General features: G+C 51.4%; 2 protein-coding genes across 4 annotated transcripts in view; one reads left to right on the top strand and one right to left on the bottom strand.

The window, feature by feature from the left end:
- Positions 1-206: 206 nt before the first annotated feature.
- On the bottom strand, positions 207-2,105 carry SDF2 (stromal cell derived factor 2). The gene is made up of 3 exons (XM_048325034.1): positions 1,835-2,105; positions 1,554-1,750; positions 207-995 (listed from the first exon to the last, which is right to left on the bottom strand). Exons 1-3 carry the CDS (start codon positions 2,103-2,105, stop codon positions 708-710), a joined length of 756 nt encoding a protein of 251 aa, XP_048180991.1. The 3' UTR covers positions 207-707.
- SUPT6H (SPT6 homolog, histone chaperone and transcription elongation factor) overlaps positions 2,048-15,110 on the top strand; it is a 26,948-nt gene continuing 13,885 nt past the window's right edge. Inside the window, exons 1-15 of one of the 3 annotated variants that reach the window (XM_048324505.1) lie at positions 2,048-2,123; positions 7,407-7,538; positions 7,997-8,149; positions 8,310-8,380; positions 8,912-9,107; positions 9,794-9,878; positions 10,274-10,547; positions 11,723-11,824; positions 12,079-12,192; positions 12,673-12,762; positions 13,215-13,357; positions 13,604-13,755; positions 14,255-14,353; positions 14,517-14,646; positions 14,748-14,898. In XM_048324505.1, the coding sequence (XP_048180462.1) occupies positions 7,430-7,538; positions 7,997-8,149; positions 8,310-8,380; positions 8,912-9,107; positions 9,794-9,878; positions 10,274-10,547; positions 11,723-11,824; positions 12,079-12,192; positions 12,673-12,762; positions 13,215-13,357; positions 13,604-13,755; positions 14,255-14,353; positions 14,517-14,646; positions 14,748-14,898 (1,869 nt within the window). In that variant the 5' untranslated portion in view covers positions 2,048-2,123; positions 7,407-7,429. Of the gene's footprint in view, positions 2,124-2,180; positions 2,287-3,540; positions 3,566-7,406; positions 7,539-7,996; positions 8,150-8,309; positions 8,381-8,911; positions 9,108-9,793; positions 9,879-10,273; positions 10,548-11,722; positions 11,825-12,078; positions 12,193-12,672; positions 12,763-13,214; positions 13,358-13,603; positions 13,756-14,254; positions 14,354-14,516; positions 14,647-14,747; positions 14,899-15,110 lie in introns of those variants that run through there. The other 2 variants (XM_048324504.1, XM_048324507.1) reach the window with 2 other exon arrangements.

Genomic DNA, 15,110 nt, shown 5'->3' with positions numbered 1-15,110 from the left:
CGGCACTGAAATGGAGCGAGGAGCAGGGGGGGACACCAGTGCAGCTCCGGGTTCAGACAGGGGGTTGATACCGGGTCTGGCACTGGATGGGACAAGTGGGTGACACCAGGGGCAGCACCAAGACGGGGCAAGGGCAGATGACACCAGTCTGGCCCCCAGTGCCAGATGTCCCCTGCATGCCCTGCACAAACAGCCACACCACAGGGCAGGGTTCAGCACTTTTATAGCCCCAGGTCCTTGCAGGGCACAAGGAGCAGTTTGGGGTACAGCAAAGGGCACAGCTCCCAGAGACAGCAGTCCTTTAAGGGGGGTGTCCTTGGACAGAGTGGGCTGGAAAGGGACAGGGAGGGAGTTTGGGAAGTTGTTTTGGGTCAGGCCTGGATGTTGGGCTTGGCTTTGTGCTAGATTTGGGATGTTGGGACCTGCTTTGTGCTGATCTAGGATGCTGGGATCTGCTTTGTAGTGGTTTTAGGATGTTGGGAGCTGCTTTGGGTCAGGTCTGGACCCTGGGACCTGCTTAGTGTCAGATTTGGGACAGTGGAATCTGCTCCGCATCAACTTCAGGACATTGGGATCTGCTTTGTGTTGGGGCCCTGTGTCAGTGGTGTGTGTCAGTCCCAGGTGAGGACAGGAGCCATCCCCTGGGTTCAGCAGTCCCAAACACGGCAGGGCAGCGCCCGGAGGCTCAGCGTCAGTCTGTCTGTCCCTCACAACTCTGCGTGGTACTGCTCCGTTTGGAAGGCCTCGCTGGGCTGCATGAAGATGCCTTCCATCACCTTCCAGTAGTTATTCTGGCTGGAGGTGGCCATGCCATGCACCTCCTTCTGCCCGTGGATGGGCCGCCCATACTGCTCCCCGGTCACCGAGAGGAAGACGTCGGTGGAGGTGTGCTGGAAGCGCACCTCATCGTCCCGCACCCAGTAGGTCCCGCTGCACACCACTGTCCAGTCGTCCAGGTAGTCACCCTCGCCGGCCTCCCCAAAGGCACTCACCTCCTGGGGGTGAAGAAGAGCTCGTTTGGGGGCCAGCATGAAAAAAGGGGAGGGTTGAGGTGGGCAGAGAAAGGGGCTGGGCCTAGGGGGGAGGAAGGACCTGGTTGTGACTGAGGCTTTGTTGGGACTTGGAAGGTCTGGTTGGGATTCAGGCACTGGCGGGGCACAGAGAGTTGGGAGGGAGTGGGGAACAAGGTGGGACTGGCAGGGACCCAGCTGGGACCAGGGAAAAATATAGTGCTGGTAGGGACCCAGCCTGAAGAGTCTGAACTGGGAAACAAAATGGGACCGGTGGGGACACATCTGGGGCCAGGAATTAGGAAACACTAGTAGACATATGGGGGGATCTGGTTGGGAGAACCCAGGAGACTGACTGGGGAATAAGATGGGGCTGGCAGTACCGTGGGGGACGAGGGGGACCCAGGTGGGATGCGTAGGGACAGGGAGAACCCAGCAGGGACTCAGGGGACGCGCAAAGACCCGAGTGACAAGGCGGGCCCGGTCGTGCCCAGGGAAAGATGCCGAGCTCGGGGCCCAGGGGTGGTGACCCCCGGCCGGTACCTGGTTCCCGGAGAGCGGCGAGGTGAAGCGGTGGCTGTGCAGGTTGCGGCCGGTGCCCAGGTGCGTGAGGCGGATGGCCTGCCCGCAGCGCACCGGCGTGCCCCGCTGGCACACGGCGGCCGTGCGACCCCGCACCCGCCAGTAGCTGTTCCCGTCATCCGCCGCCGACACCCCGGTCACCGATTGCTGCCCGCTGCCTGCGGAGGAGGGAGTACCACCATCACACCCAGCTCAGCCCAACGCGGAGGGGACGGGGGGGGAGGGGGGGCGCGTCCCGTTACCGGAGCCGTAGCGCACATCGTGCGAGTGCAGCCGCACGTTGTGCCGCACATTGAGCAGCTTCACCACGGAGCCGCAGGTGACGGGCCCGGGGCCGCCGCGCCCCGCCGCGCCCAGCACCGCCACCAGCAGCGGGAGCAGCAGCGGGAGCAGCAGCGGCGGCCGCCGCGCCGCCTCCATCCCGCAGGAAGCGGAAGCGCGGCCGCTCCGCCCGCCGGGAGGTCGCCGCTCGCCCGCTCCGCCCCCCGCGCTCGCCGCCGCCGCCGCCTCCATTTTCCCTCGGCCCCTCGGGTAAGGCCGCGCCGGGCCCGGCGGGGCGGCGGTGGCGGCGGGGAACGGGGGGTCTTTTACCGGGGGAAGGGCGCACCCGCGTTTGTCCCGGCCCGGGCGTCAGTCCCCGACCGGTGCCGCGGCGGCTCCGAGCCCCGGTGAAGGCGGCAGGGACGTCCCCGAGGTTGGTGTCGGGCTGCTCCGCGGGCCCCGGTGCGGGGGTGAAGCGGCGGCGGCCGCTCCGGTGCGGCCCCGGTGGTGGCCGTGGGTGGGGCTGGCGGCAGCAGGAGCCTCCCGGGGCGGCGGGCAGGGCCGGGGAGGCGAGGCGGTGGCCGGAGTCGGGGGCGGCTCCCTCGGGGCCGGGAGGTGCCGCAGCCCCCGCCCGCCGCGGCCGCGGGGTAGCGCTGGCACGGTGGGAAGCGGTGATGGCGTGGCTGCGGGTGTGAGGTGATGGCGTGGCGGAGCATCGGGATGCCTTTCTTGGAGAGGGGGAAAGGGTCTGACCTTCGTTTCTCACCACCCTGGTGGTCCTGGACCCCCCCACAATGCCGGTGTGATTCCTGGATCTCCGCTCCGCAAGTGTGATTCCCAGGCCACTGCGTTGGGCTTTCCAAACTTCTGGCGATGTCCTCCCTGAAAAGCCAAGGGCCTGGGGAAAGCCCTTTTGGGTTTAATAAATGACTAAAAGGTGGCAAACGATTGGTGGTCACGGGGGAGTGAGGTTGTTGTGGAGTTTCACAGTCATCTCCTGTGCTCTTTTTTTTTTTTTTTTCGGAATACGATGATGTGGAGAAGGAAGGTTACTCCTAAATTATTTAGGATAACTAAACTGTGGGGAGTTGCAGAGACCAGATAACACCAGGTGGGAGTGGTCGTGTGGTAAATGAGATATGGCAGAAGGTATAAGGAAGATAACAAACACCACAAAACTGGCCCTACATCAGCTCTTGTAATTCAGGGAAGAGCAGTAGGTGTCTGAGCAATTGCTTCTTTTAAAACGACTTCAACACCCCGTTGTAGCCTGAGAGGGATATTTTGAAATTACTTTAAAGGAGGAGAGAATGAAATAGAAAACATTGTCGTGCTGCTGAGTAAGTGGTTGGCAGTTTGTGCCCTGGCAATTCTGGTTAGACCATCCCAAAAGGGGAGCGCTGGAAGAGGCAGGGGCAGAGCAGGTTTTTGGGTAATCAAAGCCCTCATGCCCTCACCTTAGGGGAGAAGCTTGCTGACAGGAGATACGATCCAGGTGCGTGAAGTCATGGGCAGGTCAGAGAAAGCGAGGAGGGAGCATCAGTTTTCTGTTTCTGACCGGAAATTATGATGCAGCAGGGCTAAAATAAACAGGCGGATGTGCTTTTTCACACAACATGCTATTAAATGTGTCACCCTGCCACAGGACGTGCTGCCACCTGATAGCATCGGGGGCGGTGGGACCGACGGGAGCATTAAAACCAACAAAGCAGGTATGGGAAGTTCCTGAGCTCTGGTGGCTGCCTGGACTTTCCTTGTCCCCAGTCATCACTTCCCCCTGTGTTCCACCAAGCAGGGGTGGGAGTGTCCGGTTTAGATGCCAACTTCAGAAATCTGTAAAACAGCTTTAAAAGCTAAATATGAAGTTATGTATTGCCGATGTCAGGGCTGTCATCAGAAGTCCATGTGGATACCAGAGTGCCTCTGAGGAAGAGCTCAGCATTGAGGGGGTGCCTGTGAGGGTGGTTCCTCATGGTGTGAGTGCCTTGCAGTGCTTCACAGGGATGTTTTTGTTAGGCTCTTAAGCTTCAAATTAAAAGATGCCAAGATGATTTTGTCTGAGTTCTGTGGTGGAACGCAGCCTTAAGATCCTTACTTAGTTATTAGTGTTAAATCCACACGTTCCAACTCAACTATGGCTTGGTTTTGTTTTTTTTTTATTTTAAGAAAACTGATACTGATTTCACTGAGAGCTTCAGGGGGTGAAACAGTGGCATTATCTTTGCAGTTCATTTGGCTTTTTCCTAGTCAGACATTTGTTGTCAGTCTTGAACTCCTGTAGATGCACTTGGACTGTGCTAAAATTAATTTCACGAGCATTTAATTGACAAAATTAATAGATTTGGCTTCCTGAGGCTCTGCATTTTGAGTTGAGTTCCCCAGCTCTCTTACTGTCACAGAGCTTTCTGAATCCTCTGCAGTTTGACTCTTTGAAGTGTGGCCATGAGAACTGAGCGAGATGTTTAGTGGTGACTTCGGCAGTGTGGTTCCATGGATCTGTGTGATCCTAAATGGACTGTGAGTTGAACCATGAAGTGCCAGAGGTTAGAACCATCCCTGCCCAAGCCCTCTCTCCCCCCACCACAAAAAACCCCACAGAACCAGTATTAATGTGGGATTGATGTCATTTCTCCCACAAAGGACGGTCTTTGCTGCACCCATGATGTCCTAAAGCCAAGGTGAGCACTTGGCTTTGCTGGTTTGTGTATTCACACTGCTGTCCTGAGGTTGGTTGCTGAATAATAAATATTTCTTGCTCTGAGGACACTGCTTGGTTATTCTGTGAGCACCACTGAAGTCTCCTGCCTTAGGTGGCATCCTTGTAGCTGGGAGAGTATTGGATGTTTCTGCTTTCTCTCACTCCACACCTGCTCAGTCTGTGAAGCTCGTGAGGGACTCTGCAGTTCCCAATGTCCTGAGTAGCCAGCAGATATCTGGATGCGTGAATGATTTCTGAAATCCTTAGGTTCTCACAAAGCAGCACTTGTCCTAAGGGCCCTGCCTCACCTCACGGAGCCTGCGGCCGATGTCCATCCTGGTCCTGACCTGATCAGAACTCAACGGTCCCAGTTAAAAGGAGCTTGTGGACTCTGGATCAGTGCCACTGTGCCCTTGAGCTGAGCAAAGTGCAGACACTCCTGATCAAAACAGCTGGGCTGGCCCAACACTCCTTGGTCCAGAGTCTTTAAACCTCCTCAGGTCTCTCCCTGTGTGACCACACCAAGTTCTGTCTGTGCACCTCTGCTCACTTCCCTGGCTTGTTCTGTTTCAAATTAAGGCCTCCCTGGCACAGAGGATGGGAGAGGCACCTTTAATCCATGTCTGCTTCAACATCTTGCTTCTGTTTTCCATGCCAAGTGACATCCCTGCTGTCCTGAGATGAATTTCTCTGTAGCTGAAAGCACCTGGGTTTGTGGGTGGTTGGCTTGTGTGGAACCTGCTTGGCTGGATCATTTAAATAAGATGGCTTTCTCAAATCCCATTTGTTCGCTGTGTCCAGACAAATTTGAGTTGACATGGAGTGAAATTGCCAGGAAATTTTAGAACAAGTGATGAGGAAGAAAGTTGGAATCGTGGGCTGAACACTTCACTGGCAGAGAATGGTGAAATTGGATGTGGTGCTTTGATGAGATGAGTTTGTGTATTGATCATGGGCAGGAGAAAAACGAGGTTATTGGACTTGGAAGTGCTCTAGGGAAAGCCACTCAGCCTGCAGGTTTGTGTATGTTAATGCACCCTGGTGAATACCTGTAGCAGGAGATTGGTGAGGAAGTGTGAAGTTGGCAGAATATTCATACACAGGCAGGTAAACGGAATCGCTGTTGCTCTACTGTGTGTAGTCACACGATTCATCAGTGGCATTTGCATCAGGAACACACATTTAACTGGCATCAGTGCTGCCCTCTGAGCCATTGTTTCTGAGAGGGATGCTTAAATACAAGTGTGTGACTTCTAAAGTGTCCTCTTGAGGATAGGGATCCCGCACTGAACCAGAGCAGCCACGTCCTGTCTGGATGCAGAGCAGTAGCCTTGGCCTGCTGTGATTTCTGCCTGTCTGGAGCATCCTGCGTTGGCCACAGCCATGTATTCTGCAGCCAAGGAGTATGAGCTGCTCTCCACTCATGTCTGAAATCTGGCAGAGGTCTTTCCCTCATCTTTGTTGTGGGTTTTCTTTGATGAGATACGGATGACACGTTCCTTCAGAGCTGCTCGTATTTTAAGACTTAAAAGATCATCCAAGATCAGCCTTGCACCTTTTAACTCTAACTGAGCACTAAGTCCCTGTTTTTCTCCCAAGTTGTTGTGTTTGTGCAGCAGATGTGTGGATCTCAGGGCAGAACAAGAAATCCTGCACACGAGAAGTGTCATGGCAAAGCCTTGATCAGGTTGTCCCATATGGGACTGATTTCCTTCAGCGGGTTGTTTGCAGTGGGGAAATGATTATGGGAATATTTTGAAGCGTGTTTGTTTAGGTATCATTCCCTGCCATACAGAATTCTTTTCTCATCTTTTTTTTCCTCTGTTGTTTTTGCGTGTTTGTGTGTTGAATTACGTCAGATGTAATTTAACATGGAGGTTTTTGCTTTAGATCTGACACCTCTGAGCTGCTTTTTGTACCTTCCCAAAGGCATGTACTTCTTCCTGGGCTGGCATTTTCATCCTCACAGCCGTTTGAGGAGTTGATTTGGTTTTCCTCATAGCTGAGTCTTGCAAGCTTCAGTTGTTTTGATATACATAAAAAGGAGATTTAAAAACTTCCTTTGAAAATTTCAGAAATATCAATGAGTTTGTAACCAGCAGAAGTGGAAGGCTCAGAGAAACAGAACTTGGCAAACACTTTCCTTTGTGCCAAGCTTGATTTATATTGTTTCCAGAAACCCCAGTTGGGAAAAGCATCAAACAAAAGGTTCTGGATATAGAAAATGCGCTGGTTTTGTAGTTTTCTTGTTGCTTCCTTAGCGCTGGATTGAGGCCCCTGGCATGGGATATCCTGGCTCTGGCTTGTGGGTAGCCCCAAACCCCCAGCCCCAACCCGGGACCCCTGGACCTTTCTCCAGTTTGCTCCATGGGCTCTGACGAGTCTCACTCACAGCTGGCGATCGCAGCTCAGTTGAGGCCCTTTTCAGGGTCACTCTGGCTTCATCAACTGAGCCAGGATTAATCGTATTAAGATCCTAATTAGTTGGGCCGTGTGCCTGACATGGTGCAGCATCAGTGGGAGCCTTCCCAGCGCGTGGGAGGGTGTGGATGGGATGAAGGCTCTGGCTGCGTGCGTGTTTCAGCCGCAGGAGCCGCGAGTGTTGCTGTGGCAGCTCCTGCCCTCCTCACCCAGACACGGGTTGGCAGGAGCTGGCAGCTCTTGGCTGCTGCTTTCTCCTGCCTAATCTCTGGTGACAGGGATGTCCAGGCAAGGTGGACACTGGGTAATTCAGGGCCTCTGTAGCTAATTTGAAATGCTTCTTGCTTTAGCTGCCTTCTCTCCAAAACCTGAAGGGGGAAGTGCTGGCGTTCTGCTTGCTCAGCCGATGCCAGGGATGTTTCCTCTTTCCCCAGCTGCTGTGTGAGAGGCTGCAGCCATGTCTGACTTCGTGGAGAGTGAAGCAGAGGAGTCGGAGGAGGAGTACAACCAGGATGGGGAGGTTGTACCCAGAGTGACCAAGAAGTTTGTAGAGGAAGATGAGGATGGTGAGTTTGCTGAATTGTCTGTGTTTGTTGCTGTTCTGTTCTGCATCCTGTGACTCTGCAGATGGAGCAATAACTGGGCTATAATAGCAGGGCCATCTGTAGTCAATAATCTCAGCTGTTTGAATGCTTCCTTTCTTCCAAGTGCTCCAAGAGGTTTTTGTAATTGGCAATAAAATATATGCTACTTCACCCCCGTGGGACTTGCAGTCACACAGTTTGGTAGTAAATGGTAAAAGCTGAAGAATTCTTCCAGTGTGACCACTCCACCTGTTCCCTCTGCAGAGAGAGCACGAGACAAGAAGTGGGGATCTGGCAGGAGCAGCTGGCTGGGTTCCGTGTCAGTAAAAGTGTTCAGTTAAAACTCTGTGTAGATGGTGTGGAGGAAGATGCTGCTTGCACAGAGCCAGGTCTCAGTGGATAAGCAGTAAGTGTCTAACACGTGCTGCTCTCCATCCCAGATGAGGAAGAGGAGGAGCTGAACCTCGATGATCAGGATGAGCAGGGGAACCTGAAAGGATTCATTAACGACGATGACGATGAGGAAGAGGAGGAGGAAGCCAGTGACTCTGGAGACTCAGAGGATGATGTTGGGCACAAAAAGAGAAAGCGCAGTAAGTTTTGTGATGATTGTTACTAGTAGGTGTAATGCTGGCAGAGAGCATCCTCTGCCCTGGGTGTCTGCATGAGCTGGGTAAGCTGTGCCCTTTTGGGCTTAGTGCATTCCCAGATTAGTAAAGGGAGAGTGTAACTGATCTCTGCTCTCTTCTTCAGCTTTTGATGACCGCCTGGAGGATGATGACTTCGACCTCATTGAAGAAAACTTGGGCGTTAAAGTCAAAAGAGTGAGTTGTGTTCCCGTGCTGCAGTTAATGGCATGGTGTGTTTTAGCACAGAGGAGGGTGGGCTCCAGCCTGGCGTGAGCAGACAGTGCCTCCCATTAGCTCCTGCCCTCTGGGAAAGGGAGAGCTGAGAGCTTGAAGGAAGCAGGATCTCTCCTTGCCCAAGCAACTGGGACCTGGCTGCCTGGAGTTTGCAAAGCACTTTTTTCTGGTTCCCAAAGTCTGTTGTGCTCCTCCCTTTCCACCTCTTCAGGACAGTCTCATCTTCCATTCCTGTGTGGTGCTAACCTCAAGGTCAGCACAGGCTGTTACAGACTCTAAAGCTCTTTCTGTAACATTAGAGTCACGTCAGCCAGGCCAGCACTGGTGGTGACAGCACACAAGTGGCACAGGCACACCTCCTGAGGGGGTGGCTCTTCTGCCCTGTGTGCCTGTGACGTGCTGGGCTCCATCCTGCTCCCTCTCAGGTGCCTGCAGAGGAAGTGCAGTGCTGAGCCAGGAATTGTGAGCACTAGCAGGACATTTTTCTTGCAGCAAAAATTCAGGCGTGTGCGAAAAATGTCTGATGATGAGGACGATGAAGCAGAAGATTATGGAAAGGAAGAGCATGAGAAGGAAGCCATTGCTGAAGAAATCTTTCAAGATGGTGAAGGCGAGGAAGGAGGGGAAGCTGTGGAAGCTCCTGTTGCTGCACAGGAAGAGGAGGAGGAGGAGGAGGAAGATGAATCTGGTGAGTGTGGGTGCTCAGTTACATCCAAAGTTTGTCCTAGGATTAAAGCACAGGAACAAAGTTCAGACTTTCTGTGAGCTAGCAGTGTCCAAAAGCTGTGACCTTGTCGTGGCAAAGCTCTTGTTGGTCTGATTAGTACAATTCTTAGAATTAAACATTTCTGAGTGACAGGTTTCGTTTGTCTGTCTGAACCACTTCGTGCAGGAGCACGTTTTGTGTGCTGAGGTCTTGAACACCTCCCCTAAGCTGCCTCAAAAATGAAAATGCTTCAGAGGAAGGCACGCAAGGCACTGTTTAGTACCTCATAGCACAGTGCATGCCTGCCCTACCCCTTCAGCATCAGCCTGTCACTGCTGCTATTACCATACCAAAAACGTTTCAAGAATTCTTTCCACTGTCCAAAGCAGCCAGGCCTTTCCTGACTGTATTTTCAGTGCACTGAGCTGTAACTAATTGCCAAATAGCTTTGCCTGTGTCTGGAAGTTTGTTCCAGCTTGGTACTGTGGTTCAGGCTCCTGGACTGTGTGAGATTGGTGTAGGAGATGCTGTGGGGAGCTGGGCAGACCGACAGCCAGCAGCAGCCTAAGTCTGTGGTGGAGGCTCACAGTTGCACTGGCTGAGCTTTGTCAGAGGTACCAGTTCTATATCCAAGTTCCCTGACCACTGAATTGCTTCTCAATGTCCAGACATTGATGACTTCATTGTGGATGATGATGGACAACCTCTGAAGAAGCCAAAATGGAGAAAGAAGCTTCCAGGATACACAGACGCGTAAGTATTGATTGGAAGTTGGCCTGGAGCCTTGAAAATACTGCTCAGCTCACTCGGTTCTTGCAACTGCAGAGTGATTCAGCTTGTGGTTGGATTCTGCTGGTCTTTTTCCCAGAAGAAACCTGGTAAATTTAGACATAGAGCTTTTAGTGTGTGATTTCTCAAATGTGTGACTCCTTCTTTTTTCCCCTGGATTTTTTTAAAGGGATACCAAAACTAGGCCCTTAAGAGAAATATTTGCAGTAAAGCTCAGTTTGTACCTGTCCATGATTTTTTAGCCTGGGTGGGAAACTGAAGCTTAGATTTGGGCACCCCTGGCCTTCTCTGTGTGGCTGTAAAGATGTTCTGTGAACCACACTGTGGGGCTGAACAACAGGGGTTTTTTTGCCTTCCAGTGCTTTGCAGGAAGCCCAGGAAATCTTTGGTGTGGACTTTGACTACGATGAATTTGAGAAGTACAACGAGTACGATGAGGAGATGGAGGAGGAGTATGAATATGAGGATGAGGAAACCGAAGGGGAGACCCGTGTGCGGCCCAAAAAGACGACCAAGAAGCGCGTCAGTCGCCGCAGCATCTTCGAGATGTACGAGCCCAGTGAGCTGGAGAGCAGCCACCTCACGGACCAGGACAATGAGATCCGCATGACAGACATGCCTGAGAGGTTCCAGGTGAGGGAAGGGACTGCAGCTCTGCAGGCAGAAAGCATTTTGGCTCCCAGGCCTGGGACATGCAGGCTGGCTGGATTTTGGAATCTCTTTTTCCTTCTTGGACGACCCTACCTGTCAAATGTACAGGCTAAAACTGCGCTCAGGCATATCAGTGACTTCGGAGCTGTTGGACCTCTGTGAGTCTGGGTTTAGCTTCAGTCACAGCTTCCCTGTGGCCACTGGGTGCCAGTGTTGCACTGCTGAAGTGCAGGGTTTGGGCTCTGCTGAGGTGGCTTTGTGCTGGATGATGGTAGGAATCCCTTGAGCTGGACATAGGGAGAGCAGGATGCAGTGCCAGAGAAGGCTTGGGAAGGTTTCTAGCCTACCTGTGTGCCAGCCAACACATAACTGCTGTAACCCACTTCACTCAGAGTGATGGGACTTACACTGCTCTCCATACAAAGTGCTATTTGTGCTGTGAGGAATCCCTCTGGTGTCTCATATTTTTGTCTTAATTTTACCCTGTATTCAGATTTTCACTGAATAATCCATCTCCCTTTAGTGTATTAGTGTATGTTAGTATAACTCTGTGCAGAGGTTTGTTGCCCTTCTCGGTTTTCCAAAGGACCTTTTTTCCCAATCCAGTCTGTGCCAAAGAAGGGAGGGAATGCTGTCTGTAATGTCTTCTGGCTGTAGGTGGCCTGTTCGCACATTTGTCATCTTCATGGATGTCAGTGGTGATTAGAGCAGCACCTCTGAAAGAGAAGTGGCTGAGACTGAGTGCCCAGAGAGGCTTTGGAGCTGCTTTATGTTCTGTTACTCTGTGGCTGCAGCAAGAAAAGTGGTAGCAGGGCACAGATAGATTGGAACAGAGGATGTAACTGCAGAAAATTTGGGAGTCTGGCGGGAAGTGGAGATATCCTCCCTTGATTTTCACAGCAGACTTTGCACCATTGCAGGCCTTTCCACAAGCCTTTGACAGGATTGTAGCTGCCTTTATCTAGTGTAAAGCTGATGCAGTTTCCTGTGTGCTCAGAAGGTGCAGACATTGAAGTGATATCCTTGGCACCCCGTAGGTGGGGGGTCCCCAGAGGTAACCTGCAGCTCAAACCAATGATTTCCAGGCTTCTCGGAAACGTGGCAGTGCAAGCCCTGGTGCTGCACGTGCCTCTGCTCATGCTGTTGTCTCTTCCCAGCTGAGATCCATCCCGGTGAAGAGTGCTGAAGATGATGAGCTGGAGGAAGAAGCTGACTGGATTTACAGGAATGCATTTGCAACGCCCACCATCTCCTTGCAGGTAAAGGACTGTGCTTGGGATTTGTTCCCAGGCACATTCCCTGCTGATAGGAATGTGGTGCCCAGTACCACCTTCATTTCTGGTTTTGAGCAGGTCATTTAACATGTGTGTCTTCCTTTTTGCATCCATGAAACAGGACAAAAAGGAACACAAAGAAGTTGAAAGAACCACAGTTTCTCAGCCTTAACTTGGGGCTGCTCTTTTAGGGGGTCAGCTCAGGAACAGAGTGAACACCATGTGTTTCTCCTTTTTAGGAGAGTTCTGACTACCTTGACCGTGGACAAGCCAGCAGCTTCAGCCGCAAGGGGCCCAGCACCATCCAGAAGATTAAAGAAGCCCTGAATTTCATGAGAAATCAGCATTTTGAGGTAATCTGCAACTTTTCTTCATTACCAAGGTCTGTCTCCTTATCCTGACAGGATTAGCAGGGCTGCTGGAAACATTTAGGGCACATAGAAAGGGCTGAGATCCCTGGTTGCCTCTCCTGTGACAAAATGATGCTCCTTCAGGAACTGCAACTCGTCCTATGTGAGCTGTGGCAATGCAGGTTTTTAAGGCCTGTTTGACAGAGCTGCTGTCATTGTCTTTTCCCTAATTCTGGACAAATTGAGGCTGAATGAGGTGAGGGAATTTCTCTTGAGCCTTGCTTGGTCCATCCAGTCTGTTCTCTGAGGTGTTGCCTGATGTTGCAGAAATTTTTTGGCCTTTGTGATGTATTCTTTGGTGGAGTAAGAGCTTGCCTCCTTAGCTTGTTCTCCCACATGGAACAGGAGCTCTGTCTGGGCTCCTGGCTGCCAGGAACAGCCCAGTGTCCTGCACAGGGGTGATGAGTTTCATTTCTGACCCAGGTGCCGTTCATCGCCTTCTACAGAAAGGAGTATGTGGAGCCAGAGCTGCACATCAACGACCTGTGGAGGGTCTGGCAGTGGGATGAGAAGGTGAGGATTATTTTCATTTCTGGTTGTCCCATCCATCTTTGTCTTCCCACCTGATACTTTCAGCAGAGTTCATTTTGGCCATGTTTGGGTTTTTTACCCATGTCTTTTTGCATGTTTGCCAACACGTGGTGGTAAAGGGATATCTGACAAAATAGTATTCAAAAAAAATCCTTCCCCTTCACTGAGTTCCTTTTGTGCAGTGCAGGTTGTTTCTCTACTATCAGATCCAAACCTTGTTTGTTTTTTTTTTTTGTTTTGTTTTTTTCTGTTAATATCTTTGAGATGAGACCTGCTGCATGTCACATTTGGCTTTGGCTGTGGATGAAAATTTTAATGATTATTTTTATATGACAAATATCCCAAAATGCTGGAAGTCCCTGTTTGGGAAGGGAGGAGACAGGTGACACACTGCAATGGGGTGTTTCACTGGAATTCTTTTGTTCTCATGTCAGTGGACCCAGCTGAAGATCCGCAAGCAGAACCTGACACGACTGTTTGAGAAGATGCAGGCCTACCAGTATGAACAAATCTCTGCTGACCCAGACAAGCCCTTGGCTGATGGAATAAGGGCCCTGGATACTACTGACATGGAGAGGTAGAGTGCCATGACTTTTATATTCATCCTAAAATGACTTAAAATGTGCATTGAATTACCCAAACAGCACAAGCACTCTGGCTACTGCAGAGCACCAACAAAGCCAGTAATGAGAAATACTTAAAATTCTTTTGCAACATGAGTCCAAGGGCTCCTCTGCTGCCTAACCTGAGTCAGAGCAGGTTCCTTGAGTGCTCTGAGCATGGCCCAGCTGCAGGCAGGGTGTAATGTGCTGGTTTTCCGTAGGCTGAAGGACGTGCAGTCCATGGATGAGCTGAAGGATGTGTACAATCACTTCCTGCTGTACTATGGCAGAGACATCCCCAAGATGCAGAACGCTGCCAAGGCCGCTCGCAAAAAGCAGAAGCGTATCCGGGAGGATGGTGAAGAGGAGGAAGGTTTGTCTCCCCACGTTTGATAGTTTTCTCCTTGTGGGCTGCTTGAAAACCCTGGTTCAAAAGAGCAGGATGAAGGTTTGGTGAAAAGCCCATGTGTTTGCACAGAGCATCTCTGCTGGTCATTTCTGTCTCAAGTTAGTCCCAGGTCTTTCAGGCACCTCTGAAAATGTTTAGGGTTTGCCACACAAGGTGCTTTCCAATGGAACATGAATGCCACCTCTTGTGTCAGGGATCAGCAAGCAAGAACCGGCCATCTTGATGTGTGTTTTAATGTGCAACCCGGAGATACTCCTATTAAAACTGAACATAGTGACACTGAAGATAGTGTTTCCAGGGTCTTTTTCCAACCCTGAATAATTTTAAGGCCACTGTGACCTTTGAGATGCCTTTGTGGGATTTAGGGGCTCTGTTGCACGGTGTAGGTTGTGTTTTATCTCTTTATTGTGCTTCTGACATGCTCCAGCTGTCTGGATGCCTTTCTAATGTATCGTTCCTACAGGTGAAGGGGAGGATGCAGAGGATGATGAGCAGAAGGGGCCTGAGCTGAAGCAGGCTTCCCGAAGGGATATGTACACCATCTGCCAGGCAGCTGGGCTGGGTAAGGCTCTGCTCTGTCCTGCTGAGCGTGCAGTGGCCTGGCCCACATGCTCTGCTGGATGCTGTGACTTACCTGTGCAAGGAAGACTGGTAATTTTGCTCACTATTGGCTTGCAATACCCTTGTCCTCATTGCTTTTTTGGTTTTTTTTTTTCTTTTACCAGATGGTCTGGCTAAGAAATTTGGTCTGACACCTGAGCAGTTTGGAGAGAATCTCCGAGACAGTTACCAGCGTCACGAGACAGAGCAGTTCCCTGCAGAGCCCCTGGAGCTGGCCAAGGATTATGTGTGTAGGTCAGTGTGTGGGGGTCTCTGTGGAGTTACTGTGGATGTAATGCAAGTGAGGGGATCTGGGGACATTTTTCTAAGCCTTCACGTTGCATTTTTGCTTGTAGTCAATTCCCAAGCCCAGAAGCTGTGCTGGAAGGAGCTCGGTACATGGTGGCTTTGCAGATCGCCAGGGAGCCCTTGGTCAGACAGGTCCTGAGACAGACTTTCCAAGAACGAGCTAAAATCAACATTTCACCAACCAAAAAGGGGAAGAAGGTAAGGAAGGGAGCTCTGACTCCATGGCTGAATTCAGGGAAGGATCTAAATAGCACACAAATGCTTGTTCTCCTGTGTCAGTGGCAACTCTGAATAAATCTCAGAGCAGCACTGAGCTGGGTTGTAGAGCCCAGCTCAGCAGCATGCTGCATTTTTAGTCTCAGCATTTTACCAGATGAGATGTTGCCTTCAATTATTGGAACAGTCTCTGT

The sequence above is a fragment of the Corvus hawaiiensis genome, chromosome 20 (genome assembly GCF_020740725.1).
Source record: "Corvus hawaiiensis isolate bCorHaw1 chromosome 20, bCorHaw1.pri.cur, whole genome shotgun sequence".
In the NCBI taxonomy this organism is placed as follows: domain Eukaryota; kingdom Metazoa; phylum Chordata; class Aves; order Passeriformes; family Corvidae; genus Corvus; species Corvus hawaiiensis.
This window is presented reverse-complemented; position numbering and strand designations above follow the sequence as displayed.